The sequence below is a fragment of the Drosophila bipectinata genome, chromosome 2R (genome assembly GCF_030179905.1).
Source record: "Drosophila bipectinata strain 14024-0381.07 chromosome 2R, DbipHiC1v2, whole genome shotgun sequence".
In the NCBI taxonomy this organism is placed as follows: domain Eukaryota; kingdom Metazoa; phylum Arthropoda; class Insecta; order Diptera; family Drosophilidae; genus Drosophila; species Drosophila bipectinata.
In genome coordinates, this window is record NC_091737.1 from 20359050 (window position 1) to 20375692 (window position 16643).

The window sequence follows — 16643 nt, forward strand, 5'->3', positions numbered from 1 at the left end:
ACTGGAGCCCTTCGAGGGGCAGCGCCAGCAACAAACATGGGTTTGCTCTCAGGTCAACCCCCCAGAGATCCTGTCAAGGGAAAGAATCGATTTGTCAACTGCCTCAGAGCATTTGCAGCGGGTTCTGTTTCAATATTGTGTGCCAATAATTAATATGTGAGTCGCCATGGTGCTGGGATGACCAGGCCGAGAGCTGGAAGATGGCCATTCGTCATCCTGGAGAGAGTATGGAATGCAGGTGGAGTCGGTTCCAGGGGCTTCCGATTACAGTTTCATGAACTGTCAGATGCAGTGGAAGGGAGGGTAGAGTTGAGGAGGAATCCCGATTCCGATTTTATTTCCGAATCGAAACAAACAAATTGAAATCAAAGCGTTCGAAGTGCCTGGAAATCGGAGGATGGCAGAGTCCTTCACCGAGAGATGTTTGTGTCCTGTGGAGTCGATTCGAGATGTGTCCGACAAGGACTAAGCCGTGTCACTGGATACTCAGCCAGTGTAGTTGGAAGGGAAAGTGATGGCGAGACTCCCGCATCGCCAGGCAGTCCTGGAATTGCTGTATCAACAGGACCCGGCCGAAGGGTCGATAACTGAGCCACTAACATGCGAGCTCGGTTAGTCATTGATTGCTGCAGTCATCATCGAGGAACAATGCACTTAACCAGGCCCCCAGGACAACCCCACTCCGTCCTGCCACCCCGCAAACTTCTCCGCCACGTAGGAAAGTTGCCTAAAAACGCTCACGTCCCAGGCACGTGACCAAAATGTTTGGCCATAAACAAGGAAAATATGAAAATGAAGACACCCACTCGGCAAATAGAGGAAATGGGAAACTCTGCGGAGGCAGGCCCCAGCAGGAAGTTGGTAGTCGGTATTCGGTAATCGGGCTGATATATTTATCCTGACAGAAACTTTGCACGAAGTCTCTTCAAAAATTCATCAAGAACTTCACCTGACTTTCGAGCCGGAGTTCTGGGGCGGCACCACGCCCCTTTAATCCTTTGTTCCTGCGGGTGTGGGCATTAACCCCAATTGGCCAAATGGCTCATTAGGTCAGTGGGAGAGAGCTCCCCGCCTTCTGAAGTGGAAATGGAATGAAAGTGGAAAGAAAGTCAAGCGAGTTGCAGTGCTGCGTGGTCAGTTATAATTAGGGACATTCGGCTGTGGAGCTTTACGACGAGGCGATTAAGCGAAAGGATACAAACAGGATACAGTGAAGACACCAACGGGGAGACCAAGGCCAAGGCTAAGCCTATTGTCAGTGGCCCACCCCCCGGGAGGCCATTCAATATTATTAATTGACTGGATCCTTGTCCGCCAGGACTCGTAAACATATCCGTTACAGCCGTCGTCCAATTGGAAAGTGGCCAGAGTCATGTCCTGGCTGTTTGCTCAGGAGCAGTTAGGGGAGCGGCTCTGGATGAGCATAATGCTATGAAAAGTGTATCCTTCGGAGAGGGAGTTGATTAATTGGCCATAAACCAAGCGATTATCATACCAGTTGTAATGGAAAGGGGCACCAAAAACTAGACACCTCCCCCTTTCGATTCTCGAGTGCGAGGATTAGGCAGGATGTTGCACGATGTTCCACTGTGCCACTCGGCTGGGTGATTGCCACTTGTCGCCCAAAGGGGGAACATTTCTGGTGGTCTCGGTCTCGGCTTCCGTTCCCAATTCCATTTCCATCCGCCCGGGCAACGTTTACCGTTATGATTGCAGGCCCAACTTGCTCGCTTCAGCTGGTGATTTTCCCTTGAAGTTGCCCCGCAATCAAGGGGATGAGAGGGAGGAGGAGTGCTGGAGTCCTGGAGTCCTGGAGTCCTGGAGGAGGAGGGACGCCAGGCTGTAATTGCTTAATTTGATTACGTGCCGCCGTAAAAAGCAGAACAGGAAATTTGCCAACACACACAAGCTCCGTGCCGGGTAATGAAGTTAGGATGGATGCATGGACGAGCGGATGGATGGATGGATTGGGTGTGCGAGTGGGAGTGGGTGGTGGTGGGGGGTGGATAGGTAAATTGGGGAAAAGGCGAACAGCACAACCCCAACCGCAGGCTGAAAACCTCCCCCAAGCCGGAGCGACTTTAAACTTTATCGCAGATGCCGAACAACTTAATTCATGTTTCGGCCGAGTCCTGCGCCGCCTTCGCCCGAATGTCGCAGGCCATTTGCAACAAACAACAAACAAGGACCAAGGTGGCACAATGGCGTCAAAGGATCGAAATGGGAAATGGTTTAGGGTGAATGGGAAACTGTTCGCTCCGTGCGATAATTAGAAGCGCCAGTGCACGCTCAATTAGAAGCTTGTAAGCTTGCTCCCCAGTGGGTGGCAGGGGTGGCCGAGTGGGTGGCAGGGGGTGGTGCACTTTCCAAAACATATAGCCACTCCATCCACCCACTGGCACTCTCCTGCTCCGTGTTACTCCTGCAGACACGCGATGATCCGGAGCGGAGCTGCCAGAAGTTGGTATTAGGTGGGTGGAGGGCGGTGGGCCGGAGTGGGTGGTGAGCCAGGCTCGAATGTCTTAATTAACTGTTAGCTGCACTCTGCGAAATCAACAGGCCATAAACGAGGACAGAAGGGGAAGGGAGAGGTGCGGAGCTATGGCCTGAAGTCTGCCTCTAAATAATGTCGAGGACGTCGTGCCTCATATTTAAGATTCGCAATTATTCTACAACGTGTGGCGGCAAATCTCCGCTCCGCCCCGCCTCCCCCCGTGAAATTGCAAGGGTATAGGGTTTCGAAAAGGGGTTAGAGGGCGAGGGGTAGACGCTTATCTGATTGCAGGATACACGAGGAGTGCATAAATGTGAACACGTCGCCAGTACAAACACACACTCACGCAGAAAATAAAAGGGGGGTCGAATGAATTTGAGTTGTTTTCGGGCTTCCTGGTATTTTATTCCTTTTTTGGCGGGTTGGAGGGGGGCGGCAGTCGAAAGTGTTTGCCAGACAAATGAGGGAGGAGTGGGGGAGGGATTAGGATCAGGAGAGGGAGCCACCATTACATGTCACTGGGCCATAAAAAAGTTTATGTCTGACATGAGCCAAAAACAATTTGCATATTTTTCCACTGGATAACAACTTAATTTAGGATACCCTCTCAGATACAGTAACGTGGCCAACTGGAACGGAGCCGGCGAGGGAATGGTAATTAAGCGCTTGCCGACTGGAAAAGCGCTAACGTGTCTTTAAAGGGATGCCAGTGACAGGGGCAGTAAGCTGCCAGGAGCACGACCTGGAGTAGGACTTGGAGCAGGTCCTGTTCCCAAATGCTTTTCGCACCTTTCGCGGGCTACGACTGCTCGGCGGGTGGTGGCACTGGATTGAAATTGCTTTTCACATTTCCCATTACTTTTGTGAGAATTTCCTTTCTCTCGACTGCATTCCTTTCTTTTCGGCTTGACTTCCACTTCTGACTTGCTTTATTTTTTATTTTATTCGACTATTATTTTTTTTTTTTGTTATATTTTATACTCTGGCTGCTGCAGTGGAAATGCAATTTATTTGCTGTCGCGGGCATTAAACGCGCTGCGCTGACTTTTGACTGACGCCATATTTTCCGCCACATTTGCAATATTCGCACGAGCCGAACGCTTCCGCTCCTTTATGGCTTGGCTTGGCTTCAGCCACGCCCACTGGAGGCCACCTACGCCCAGCCTGCCCCATCCTGGTTGGTCCCTGGCCCAGCGTGAGCTTTCATTTTTCAAAACTGTCAGCTGCGCATATTTCAGAGTCGCTTTTTGGCAGAGTTCACCTCTACAACTTGCTCCATATCCTACTCCGTGTCCTGCTCCGTGGCCGTCTCCGCTTTGTGCTTAGCCATCGAAGTGTGGAGTTAATGGCCGGAGCTGTGAAGTGTTACAGCATAACCCCAGCCATACTGAAAGGAATCCATTTGGCCCGGCTTTAATTACGCCAAAAGGGAGCAAAAGCTGGCCAAGATTATGCAGCGTTTTTTCATTAAGAGTGCCAGACAAAGCGGTGGCTCTGTTCTCCCTCTTGGATAGATTTGGACGGTCTTGGCCGTGTAGTCATCGTCATCATCCAGTGGGAGTCCTCTCTAGCCGCTGTTGCCTGCGGCAGGAAATGCGACGGAAGTAGAGCGCCAAAGACGACGAGTCCTTTGTGCCGGAGATCCGGTTCGGTTCGCTTCACTTCAGTTTCAGTTCAGTTCAGTTTTCGAGGTGGTGGCGGTCGTGTTCACTGGTTTTCGTGTTCATACTCCAAGCTTCGACTTGGAATTAGCATAATCAACATGAAAAGGCAGTGTACCAGGAATGGCAACTCACTCAGCAGCAACAGCTCCCCCGCCCAGTTGTGGTTGGGGTTTTCGGAGCGCCTTTAATTACACAGCGCCCTGAACAAATGATGAGCTGGCAAATTTCCACACAGACTCTAGGATGAGGATGAGGATGTCTTGGTGGGCGTGCTGGCCTCTGAGTGACTAAGGATTTTGCGAAAATGGCTCGCAGGCACGGGAGAACAAGTCAAGGAGAAGACGGGCGAGTCCAGACAAAGCGATTAGTGTGCTTGAGGAGTGCATGCCAAGTGCTCCAAAAACCAAGGAGGATTCCTTCTTTCTGCCCGCTGCCTTCCGCCTTTCAATTGAGATAAACTTGAGATAAAGTGGGCCAGAAAGGACGAGGGCAAGGACGAGGGCAAGGACTAGGGAAAAGGAAAAGGCAAACCAAAATGAATCACACGATAAAGAGATGTCAGCAATGAAACGAATTAGGATAATATGTTAAGTGCCAGAGTGATGGTCAGTTCCTCGTAGAACAAAGGAGAACCAAACTAATAAAAACTAATGAGAATGAAATCCCCATAAATCTGATTTCTCTGGCTTCTCCGCCAGTCGCAGGACTATTAAAAATTCCCAACATCAACCAGGATTGATGGCCAGCTCGGAAGACACAAAAAAAAAGAAAGGATCAAGGATTATTTCAAATTTGTGTGCACTTTGGAAAATTAAATTGCACAAAAAAAAAACAAAATTTATATTTATTTGATGGTCTGCTTGATATATCAATCCTAGGCCTTGTCCTCCATTTTATTGTGCGACAGTTTAAGGACCTCCGATAGATTCAAATAAAAGCCACTCGGAACTGTCAAAGTTTCTGAAATAAAACATGGCTTTATGGAGATTAAGCTGTCATCTCTGGGCGCTTAGCTAACTGGCAGACTGGCAAACTGGCTAACTGGCAAACTGACAAACTTTTGCCAAATTGCACTGCCAATGGCCAATTGTCCACACTTGCCAGCCGGACATGCAATTAAAGTTTCTGCCGCTCCACTCGGACACTCGGACACTTGAGGAACGCCCATGTGAGATGACCAATCCCCCGAGGATGTGTGGAGTGCTCTCTTGGCTCGTCAGACTTCAGTTCGAATACTTGTAGTTTTAATTGTTCAACAACTTTCAAGGAGTGCCTTGCCGCCTTACCGCCCTACCGCCTTGCCCCAAGCCACAATCAAAGATGCAAGTAATGTTAGTCCAAGGACATGGGCACGAACATGAAGTCGCTGTGGCACAATGTTCTGGGGGTAAAGCCCAAGGGGAACAGCCCGCTGGTAAAGGCAAAGTCACGGCAGAGTCCTTGTTCTGCCAGGACTCTGTTCAATTGCCTCCTTCCCGGCATTGTGAATGTAAATACATGTGCGAAAGCGACCACCTGAGAAATCAGCACGCCAGGAAAAAAGCCACCAAAGTGAGGCGACTCCTTTCCTTGCCACAGTAATGGCGGAAAAAACTGAACCAAAACAAATTTTTCGTTTTAAAAATATTTTATTTTCATTTATATGGAAAACTTGTCCAAGAAAAGGAAGAAACTTTTTATCTACATAAAATTAAAGGTACTTTATGGTGATTCTTATGATGTAAGTAAGGTTTATTTGGCTGGTAATGTTTTTTAAAGATCTATTACATCAATTTAAAGATTTATTTAAGAGGTTATAACAATCTTCTATTATTTTATAAGCCTTAAATAATATTCGATAATTTTTTATACATTTTTTTAAGTCCACATTACAGCCAATTCGGCAGCACTGTTGCCACCACATCGAATGTTACCAAATCGCTTTAGCTCCGCCACAAGAAGCAATAAAAATGATACCGAAACGCCACCCACTCATTGCTGCTGCGGGTGGTGCGGAATATTCGACAGGGTGGTGCTGCGGAACGGGGGGCATGTCGGGGTGAATGGGCGTACTTGGGCGGGGGTGGCATTGCCATTATGCTTGTGTATTGATCTAAAATTGAATGTAAATTGCGGCAACTCGAATGATGCACGTGGGAAAGAAGCAGCTGTCTGCTGGGACGAGCACTTGAATTCCACCAAGGACTTGGCCCCACTTTGGCAATCCTGTCTGGAGTTTGTCTGCGCGACAGGGTGTCCTGGGTTTTCTGCTAAATCATGCGCCAGCTATTAAACTGCAACTCTCATGCAAGCCCATGTGCAGCCGAGTGTCGTTGACTCCAGTGTCCTGGGTCCAGTGTCCTGTAACCAGTGCCCAGTGGCCAGTATCCAGTGGCCAGCAACCAGTGTCCTTTGGCCAGTACCCTGTGACTCGTAACTCTTGCAGATAACCAGCGGCGACACCACCATGTGTGGTAGGTGCCACTAGCGAACTGGGCCATAAAAGGACATTACATCTTATCTTGGCCAATTGGCTTTTGGTTAAAATTCTCGCCACTCCAACACCGCAAAAAAAAAAGGGCGGTCAGGGAGGGGGGCCGAGGGAAAATGGGAAATTTATGCCCGGGGGGGCATGGCATCCGTATAATTTAAATCTGCCGCCGGGGTAGCCGAGGATGGGAAAACACCTGCGGAAAATACCGGACAGACGGTGCGGCGTATGCCGATGGAATTCCAAAAATTCCTCCAGCTTTGGCGAACTTCCTCGTATTTCATACATATTTCTCTTGTTTATCCTTTCCGGATCCGAAAAGTGCCGCCTACCACCCGAAGGACACCCTCCCCCCATGCTGTTCTTTTCACTTCCTTCCGCTTTATGACTCTATATTGTGTCTGTGGCATTGAGTTGTTGCTGTCGCGGCTGTCGTCTCGCAGATTTTACGACCGTGATGGCGCATTAAATTTTATAACTTATCAAAGAGCTCCCCAGCCCAGGAATCAGGAACTCGAGACCGGGAACCAGGCAGGGTGTGAATTCTGGGGGGCATCCCTCGAAAGCCATTTAAATTTTGGTTAACTGTAAATTGGCTCTTCGTCACCCCGCAGCCCCAAAAATGTTCACCATCGTACCCAGCCCGGTGCGTGCGTTAATTGAATTTCTCGTCAAACAAAAGACTCTGCGGCTGAAATGTGGCTTGTCACACCAAAAAACAGAAAACGGGCACCGGAAGTGGTTGGGGGGCAGGACCCAATGCCCACATCCCTCCCACACTCACTCACGTTGTGCAAGAGTCTGGCTTTGACTTGATTACGACATGGTCTGAACTGGATGGGGGAACGATAGCAACCCCCACCCCACCACTCCAAGCACACACATGTCAACCCATCCGACCCGGGTGACAATTTCCCCATTTCAAGGGCTCTCGTTTAGCGCCATCGAGTGGACTAGTGGACGGTGACGGGCCTTTGAAGGCAACTGTACTGGCGGGGAAAATGAACAATGAAGCGAAGGGTTTCTGGTAAGTGACAAGTTTTAAATCTGAAAAAATCAATCAGTAAAACTTTAAAAAGGTTTTATAACCACTATTTTAAATCAGATTAAAGGCATTTGAATTTAAAATCCTTAAGAGATATCTGTTCAAGCGTTGAACACTATTTTATATATTCCAAAGATAGAGTTTCAAGGGATCGGACCCATGGAGATATGAGATAAGCAGCATGGTTTAAAACCGATCCCCTGCAGCCTAACACAAACACAAGCATCGTAAATAACAAACATAAGTGCATCCGCTTGTCACACTTGAGAAAGGGTCGCATAGCATGTCAACGTGCAGTGCGTTGATAAGTAGTTTTTAATATTTTTAAGATTTTCATGTATCTTACTTATAAGAGAACTTTGACGAATAAAATCAGTTTTGAAACGGAACTCATTGGAGTACGACCTTTATTTTGGGGCTCCTCTTAACATTTGGTCCTTCGAGCCGGATCAATAATTCCGGCTCGAACAAATGAACCTAAATCTAAATTGGCTCAAGGATCGGATAGAAATTGGCCAAGATATGGACTTGGTTTGGGGCAAAAATGGAAATCCTGGATTTCCCCAGGGGTCCCCTCATAAAAATTTGAAAAATCTGGATCGAAAATTTTGTTTCGAGGTTTTGATGCAGATTGGAGGAGAATGGAACTACAAATCGTTTAAGGTACTCCGCTCAAGGATCGGAGAGAAATTGGCCAAGATATGGACTTGGTTTGGGGCAAAAATGGAAAAAATGGAAATCCTGGATTTCCCTAGGGGTCCCCTCATAAAAATTTGAAAAATCTGGATCGAAAATTTTGTTTCGAGGTTTTGATGCAGATTGGTGGAGAATCGAACTACAAATCGTTTAAGGTACTCCGCTCAAGGATCGGAGAGAAATTGGCCAAGATATGGACTTGGTTTGTGGCAAAAATGGAAAAAATGGAAATCCTGGATTTCCCTAGGGGTCCCCTCATAAAAATTTGAAAAATCTGGATCGAAAATTTTGTTTCGAGGTTTTGATGCAGATTGGTGGAGAATCGAACTTCAAATCGTTTAAGGTACTCCGCTCAAGGATCGGATAGAAATTGGCCAAGATATGGACTTGGTTTGGGGCAAAAATGGAAAAAATGGAAATCCTGGATTTCCCCAGGGGTCCCCTCATAAAAATTTGAAAAATCTGGATCGAAAATTTTGTTTTGAGGTTTTGATGCAGATTGGTGGAGAATCGAACTACAAATCGTTTAAGGTACTCCGCTGAAGGATCGGTTAGAAATTGGCCAAGATATGGACTTGGTTTGGGGCAAAAATGGAAAAAATGGAAATCCTGGATTTCCCCAGGGGTCCCCTCATAAAAATTCGAAAAATCTGGATCGAAAATTTTGTTTTGAGGTTTTGATGCAGATTGGTGGAGAATCGAACTACAAATCGTTTAAGGTACTCCGCTGAAGGATCGGTTAGAAATTGGCCAAGGTATGGACTTGGTGTGGGCCAAATATGAAAATCCTGGATTTCACTAGGGGTCCCTTCGTAGTGAAGCTGCTTATTTTAAGCAGAATCATAAGGAATGCATCTAAAAGTACAGCTTAGTAATCTATGCAAATTATAAAAGTATTTTCTGGTCGTACATTAACAAAAAACCTATTAGTTTCATAATTAAAATTTCTGCCAAAGAGGACATTATTTTCGTAAATTCATACATAATTCACTTAAAAGCTAATTTTGGCAACACTCAATACAATTAAATGAATAATTATTTAGAATTTTGATTATGCAAGTCTACAAATTTGGGCTGTATTATTGCCACTCTGCTTACAAATGGTTTTCATTGAATTTTCTAGCCAATCTCCATTCGGGCCCTCGCTCCAGTTGTCCGGCCATGTACATGCATTAAATGCACTTGTTATTTTGCAATCAAAGCCAATTAAAGCAGCCATCAAACGAGCTATGGTAAATGGATTTGCGTCAGACATTGATCTCTGCAGAGTCCCCCAAAGGACCCAGCACCAGACACCCAACACCCACCAACCACCGCCCACTAGACGCCCCCCAGAAACCCATTCTGACCGCAAACGAAACAAATGCCTGGCAGTACGTGAGAATTAACAACAATATATGACTATAATTGGGTGGGTTGAATGGAGTCCGCAGACCTGATTTTGTCAGTGCAAGGCAATTGATTTAAATTAAAATTTAAATGGAAATCAATTAATTGCGATTGCCAGTGATTTTAATTGAAATTCATTTTCTACGAACGGGAAACTAAATTGCGAACAGAAAGCGAAAATTTGGCTCTCTGCCCACAACGGAGAGAGATCTACTATATGGAAATTCAAAAACCGAATTTCCTTAATTGGAAATCGAAACTGGAGGATGGAAATTGAAACTGAAACTGAATTAACTGCGGCCACAAGGAAACTTCTTCAATGTCGAGTCAATTATTGTCGATCCTGATGCAATTTTTGTGGCTACCCCTTTGGTGCCCCTCACTCTCATGCCACATAAATTGGCATTGCTTGTGAAATTAACAATTTCATTTGATAAATCAAAGGTTGCATGCAGCATGGGGAGGTGAATGTGGAAGTCTGTAGAGGCATTGCTGATGCCAGTGCCATTGCCATTGCCAATCGAGTTGCAGTTGCAGTTGCATGCATCACTGAGCAGTGGCAACCTTTTGTGTGTCCATATTCAACATGACACGAACACCCACGCATCGAGGAGCATTCATTATGCATTGTTGCTTTCGCATACAGCCAAAGGATGCACACACATACATATGTATCTGCATTTGCATAATTGCATCTGTCATTGGCATTGGCTTGCTGGCTACAATTGCATTGACCATGCCCCCCTTGCCACATTGCCGAATTGCCGAACCATTTTACTTTGTGTTCAATGTGTTCAACATGCAGCATTTTGTTTGCTTTGCTATGCAAAGTATTTCCAAAGTGTTCTGGAAAAATGGTTTACTTTTTTAAATTCACCAAAAATATAGGAGTTTATACAGAGAAAGTAGAGACTTTTATATTTGGATTATATTAAAAATATAATATAAAAGATGATATTTGGTTTGAAGTAAATTAAGTATTTTTATCGTTTAAAATATAATGATATTAAATCGAAGTATTTCAAGTTAAACCAAACCATAACTAGTCACCCTCACTTGTTATTAAAATCAGAAATCGAAATAGCTATGAAGCCTGTTGAAATACATTGTTGATTTTATTGTAAGTGCATTTTAGGATCCCTGGGACTCGACTCTTCTATTTGTTTTTACACTCTCGACACAGCAAACACAATTTGCCACAGACTGACGTTGCACATGCAGCACTCGACCAAAATACATATCAGAGAAAATGACTATAACATTTTAAAATCATAGCAGGTAAATATTGACCGAATTGGCTTCCCACACAAGGGCTTACTGGCGTTGATTGCTGCCCGTCCAGGCCAAAGGATATTCGGATGGGAATAGATAGATAGGAGATTGCTGGAAAATCAAAACTAAGTTTTCCAGGATTTTTGACAGAGAGAGAGGCAGGTGAGAAGCGGGCGGCAAGCCTTTTAATTAAAAGCCCGAATTGTAGGCCAAAAATGTTGCCAAATATCGAAATATGTAGATTGAAAGCACAGATTCCAGGACATGAATTGAACGGATGAACAAAAAAATGGAACTAATTTTTTTTGGCCACCAATCGATATTCGTTTATAGGGCTTAAGCCCGGCTGAGTCATGGGTTGTACAAGGACTTTTATGGCATTTACTTTGCCCTTAGAGTGTGTGTGGGTGGATGGGTGTGTGGGTGTGTTATTGCATGCACTTCATTTATTTTATGCGTTCGCTGTATCCTTAAATGTTCATGTATTTTGTTAGTCATTCCACAGCCCCCCACCCCTGAGCTTCGTTCCGCTGCATAAAATTTATTTCGTTTTTATTATCATTTCGTGCACCGAGTGCAGCCCAAGCCACCCCCAGGCGGGGTGCTCCAAGCGGAAGTAAGTAAAAAAAATTCAAAGAATCGCCTGCAATTGACCTGAACTCCTCTCCTTTTTATTTTATTTTTTCATTTTTTCGTTACTCCCCGCAAAATGTTTTCCCTTGAAAAGGAGGAACCAACAAAAACCAGGATAGTTTTCGCCCCCTTGTAAAAATATGTAAAGTTGCAACACGTTTGTTCCTTTAAAAAAAAAATGCAGAAAAAGAAAAAATTTGAGACCAAAATATATATGTGCACGTAACAATAACAACAAGGACAATGGCAGTGACAACAAGGACAATACTGCATAAACTAACAGGATGAGAGGCGAGGGCGATGGAAAGGGGAATCCCTGTCTATTTTAGTTGTTGGGGTAATTTTTTCCGTCGTCGTCGCTTTCTTTATGCCTTGCGTTCAAATAATGTCATTTCGTAAATTGCTTCACTTCTCTGCCACCCAGGACCACCCCCACCAGGACGAGGTCCTGGCAACCGCACACCCTTGTTGGCATATTTTTTTTAAGGCTTCAAGCTGAAATACAAACATATAGCATACATATCGGCTGTTCGGAGTTTGTTTCAGTTTCAGTTTGGTTTTCGGTTTGGTCCTTTTTCCTTTATAGAATGTTCCCTGTTGTTTTTTTCCCGTATTTTTTTTTTGTATTTTTTTGAGTTGTGGCATCGCCACCGCCAACAATTGGCCTTTTAGCTCCGGCTTCAGCCATAGGGCTTTGGTTCCTGGCCCGACTTTGTCCTGTGCCGCCGTCAGTTCCTGTTCCTGTTCCTGCGGCGGCTCCCTAACTGGCTTTTGTTTCATGGAAGCCACTCCTGGCGGCTGCTCCTGCCTGCTGCTCCTGCCTGCTGCCTTCTGCCAACAACAATTCACTATTCACACCCGACGTGTGTCCATGTCCTTTTGAAACTTTGCCTTTTGTTTGGCGCGAAAATCAATTAACGCGCTCAATGAGCTTCAAAAAGTTTTGGCTCACACACACACCCCCTCACAAACAACAAAGCCAATTTACAGTTAACCAAAATGTAAATGTCCTTATTGGTATGACGAGGGGGTCAGGGAGTCTGTTGGGTCTGAGCCAAGTGTCAACTGCTTTGATAAGCTGTTAAATTTAATGTGCTTCAATGTCATAAAAGTCTGTGGCAGGGACAGCAGCCATTGGGGCGGAGGGAGTCCTTCAAGGGAGTCGTTACATGAAAACAAGTTTTTGGGAAAGGCATATGAAGTCATCAACAGTCAATGGCGAAACAGTGAAACAGCCTCCCCCTAAAGGTCCTTTCAAGGGGGTGTTTTTTAGTGGAAGACTACTGTGGAGTAGGCTAAGATTGCATGCAAATTCAGAAACTTTTAGAAAGAACACATCCAAATTCTTGCTTTATTAGATTATATGGAGAATGGAATATAATTTCCAATTATAAAACCAAGGATATGTATATTTTGACGATAGCGCGATTGATCCCATAGGCCATATACAGGAGCTGCAGCATATAGTCTCCTTCAGGGAAGGGCACTATCTTCACCAGACGATGATTAATTCTATATTCCGACATATTTTCCACAACTAGATCGTGCTATAAAAAATTTTGATTAAAAAAGTTTAAACACCAGAATAATTGTATACTTACATTGTAAGGACACGAGTGATTTATGTTCGAGACATCTTTGTAGAAATCATAAAAGAATTTCGTCTGCGGACTGCTAGTTGGATTTTTTAAGAACTTGCAGCCATCTATGGTGACATTATAAAGAAAGGGCTTGAATCCATTAATTTTTTTGTAAAATCCCGTATTTAACTGAAATATACTAGATTAGGTTCTGTACATTATAATAGTATAATCTTTACCGTGAAATTGGTGATTGGTAGTTGGAAGAGTTTGACCTTAAGAGACAAAGATCTATTGGTTTTGTTTACCGAATTTATAAAGCAATATTCAAAGTCGGTAAAGTCCTTATCCAACGAAGTACACACAACATTTTTAAGCTTGACATAGGCAGGCATTACCTAAAATAAATACATCATTCATTAATGTCTTAAATTTTAAGAACGAATATATCTTTTATCTTACCTCATTGGCAATGCAATAAATACATAATAAAATTCGAAGAAACCGTAGACAAGTACTCATCGTATGCCGGGGGAAAACGAACTATATAGCATTCTATGTTATAATGGGTATATCCATTTTAGTCATTTTTAGTCTGACTGTCTGTCGATGTCTATACATATTTTTAAACTTATTAGCTTATTCAAATTATTATAGAGAATAAAAAGTAACAACAGAATTAGCAGCAAGCGAACCATTTCGATTTATATCGAAGCTCCAAAAATGGCAAGTCATTAAAGCATTAGCCTGCTAATTTTTTCGCTTTTTCATTTTTGCATTTTCATCAAAATTAATTTTTGTGACACCAAATATATACTTTTATTAAAAAAAAACAGTGATTTATATTCCAGATATATTTTATGAAATAATACATTTTTTTTATATATAGAAAATCTTTCAAGTCAATGAGAAAAAAAATTTAGTTATTGCTCGAAGGACACCATTAGCACTCCAATTCATTTGCAGCATATAGTCCCCTTCCGGAAAAGGCAATACCTTTGTGACCTGATGGTTTACCGCAGTTGTTGTTAGTTTTTCAATAATGAGGTCATGCTAGAAGTATATGGTTTTTAGACCTTTAAACTTTTGACGAAGATGAGAGTATAGATGAGAGTTTCTTACGTTATAGGGACACGAATGATTTATGTTGGAGAAATTCTTAAAAATATCAAAGTAATATTTTGTTATCGGACTACCCTTTTGATTTTTAATAAATTTGCAGCCGTCAACGGTATCATTATAGAGAAATGGCTTATATCCATTCATTCGCTTGTAAAACCCAATATTAACCTTAAATTCAAGTAATGGTATTGATTTCTTCTTAAAAACTTTAAATACTTTACCGTGGCATTGGTGATTGGTAGTTGGAATAGATTGACTTTTCCTGACACATACTTGTATGTCCTGTTTACCGATTTTAAATAACAATATTCAAAGCGGCAGAAGTCTTTGTCCACAGAGTCACAGATTACGTTTTTGAACTCTACTAGAGAGTTTACCTAAAAATCGGAATGGTAGTTATAAAGTAACTATACCAGTTATTATTACCTCCTTGGTCATATAATAGACTAATAATACGTTTAGGAAAACCCGTAAGATAGACTTCATGGTAAAGCTTCCTCAAATAAACTATTTTTTTAAACTATTTACTCTATGTTGTAAGGCCTATATTTATATCATAATTATAATCGTATTACCATAAAATTTGGCCATCCCACCATAATCATTTTTGGAAAGAGATTAAGGGGTCTATTATGTTCCATTAGAACCATCAACCATTATTTATGAGTTAAAATATTGAATTTTTTTTTATGTTTTTAAACTTTTATTTAAGTCGTGAAGAGTGTACTCCACAGATTATTTCTTTTTCAATGACTTGTAAGTATCCTAAATGATTTAACCAACTCTGTTTCTCACCTGACAGCATCCTTTCAAAAGCCCCGCCACTCACCTTCAACACCTGGCCAGTTCCCACAGGCCTCATCAGAATCAGAATGAGACTCGAAATCATTCAGATTCAGTTTGTGATTCGGATGGAGTTACTGATACGTACTTGCCGCGATTCACATTCAATTTGAGATCAATGCGCGAACATAATGCGGCGGAAAGGCATCCATTCAGAGATCTTCTCTCACCCGCGGGGGGTGGGGTATCGGGCTGTGTTCCATTATGGCTTCTGGTGGCTTTGATGGCGCCAAAGCGATTTGCCGGGAAATCCCAGCCCCCACCCACACACACCTGGCCAGGTGATTGCATTCGCACATGTATTTACATGCGAAATGGGAAACGGAGCCTTCCACAGGCCTGAGTGCCTCAGTTTGGTCGGGAAGTCCTAAAACTTATATGTATACCTCAATTAAAAGTGGCTGGAAACTGCAGTCTAGCTGAGACGGGTCCTTTGAAGTGGCCAAGTGGCCGGGGGACCGCAAACTTTAATTGCATGTCCGGCTCAAAGTGGGGACAATTGACCAATCAAGCAAGTTTTCAGAAGTTTGCCAATTGTCTTTGATTTCATAGGCGGCCTGTTTACTTTCCTTTAGCGTTGGCTTTGGCTTTTACTTTGGCATTGGCTTGAGTTGCGTGTTTGGACAAATTGTGGTTTTTGTGGATCCGAAACCACCACTCCAATTCATTGCCACTACATTTGTCCGAGTGCTGGGTCCTGGGTCCCAGGGGTTCATTGTCATTGTCCTTTTGCCTTTTTTTCACACTTCCCCTCCACTTGGCCGGTTGCCAAATATTTTCTGGTCTTGCGGTTCTCAAAAAATTCGGCTTATTGTCGTTGCGTTTTGTTGCCGGATTTTTGGATTTTTCCGAAACAACAATTATTTTCGATTTGTGTTTTTTGAGCCATGAAATTAATTTCGGCTCTTTGTAGCCTCTGTTGTGCGGCAAGCTGAAAACTTTCATTAACTGCTGCCATTGACCTTAATCAAGTGCGAGTGTTTGGCTTTAAAGATAAGGCCAACTAAAGCCGAACATTTCCAGTTGCAGTCAGTTGGAAATGAGCACTGAACTCCTCCTCCTCCCAGGAAGACATCCTCACAGAACTGATACTCTGACTATGACTTTGAATTTTGCTCTCATAATTTCTCGTTTTCTGTTTGCTGGAGTTTGCCGTTGCCATGCCACCGAAATTTTGGATAGCATATCCTCGGCATCCTCCTCTGCCCCCCATCCCCATCCAGAAACTTGCAACTCTTCAAAGGGGCGGCGGCGGATGCAGTGAGCCGTGCCACTCTGCTACGTTCCACATGCCTGAGTGCATCTTGATTTTCGACATGCCAATTGCAAAATTGTTTTTCCTGCCCCACCACCTACCCGGCTGGGTGCTATCTCCTGCATCCTGCTTCTCGAGGACAGGTTGCCGTGGCAACACCATCGCCTGTATTAACAACAC

The 16643-nt window shown here is 43.8% G+C and overlaps 2 protein-coding genes across 2 annotated transcripts; both read right to left on the minus strand.

The window, feature by feature from the left end:
- Positions 1-13000: 13000 nt before the first annotated feature.
- On the minus strand, positions 13001-13947 carry LOC138926090 (uncharacterized). Its single transcript, XM_070278746.1, has 4 exons — positions 13706-13947; positions 13483-13641; positions 13265-13432; positions 13001-13210 (listed from the first exon to the last, which is right to left on the minus strand). Exons 1-4 carry the CDS (start codon positions 13763-13765, stop codon positions 13052-13054), a joined length of 546 nt encoding a protein of 181 aa, XP_070134847.1. The 5' UTR covers positions 13766-13947; the 3' UTR covers positions 13001-13051.
- Positions 13948-14140: 193 nt separating this feature from the next.
- LOC108122397 (uncharacterized) lies at positions 14141-15254 on the minus strand. The gene is made up of 4 exons (XM_017236968.2): positions 15195-15254; positions 14587-14742; positions 14366-14533; positions 14141-14296 (listed from the first exon to the last, which is right to left on the minus strand). Exons 1-4 carry the CDS (start codon positions 15252-15254, stop codon positions 14141-14143), a joined length of 540 nt encoding a protein of 179 aa, XP_017092457.2.
- Between the last annotated feature and the right edge of the window lie 1389 nt (positions 15255-16643).

What these genes read in the sequence shown, in the direction of transcription:
- LOC108122397 (XM_017236968.2), bottom strand. Translation starts at nt 15,254, where the DNA reads ATGATTTCGAGTCTCATTCTGATTCTGATGAGGCCTGTGGGAACTGGC. An exon ending in TACCAATCACCAATGCCACG is followed by an intron (nt 14,534 to 14,586) that starts GTAAAGTATTTA and finishes CTTGAATTTAAG; the next exon opens with GTTAATATTGGGTTTTACAA. An exon ending in ATCATTCGTGTCCCTATAAC is followed by an intron (nt 14,297 to 14,365) that starts GTAAGAAACTCT and finishes ATATACTTCTAG; the next exon opens with CATGACCTCATTATTGAAAA.
- LOC138926090 (XM_070278746.1), bottom strand. Translation starts at nt 13,765, where the DNA reads ATGAGTACTTGTCTACGGTTTCTTCGAATTTTATTATGTATTTATTGC. An exon ending in TACCAATCACCAATTTCACG is followed by an intron (nt 13,433 to 13,482) that starts GTAAAGATTATA and finishes AGTATATTTCAG; the next exon opens with TTAAATACGGGATTTTACAA. An exon ending in ATCACTCGTGTCCTTACAAT is followed by an intron (nt 13,211 to 13,264) that starts GTAAGTATACAA and finishes AATTTTTTATAG; the next exon opens with CACGATCTAGTTGTGGAAAA.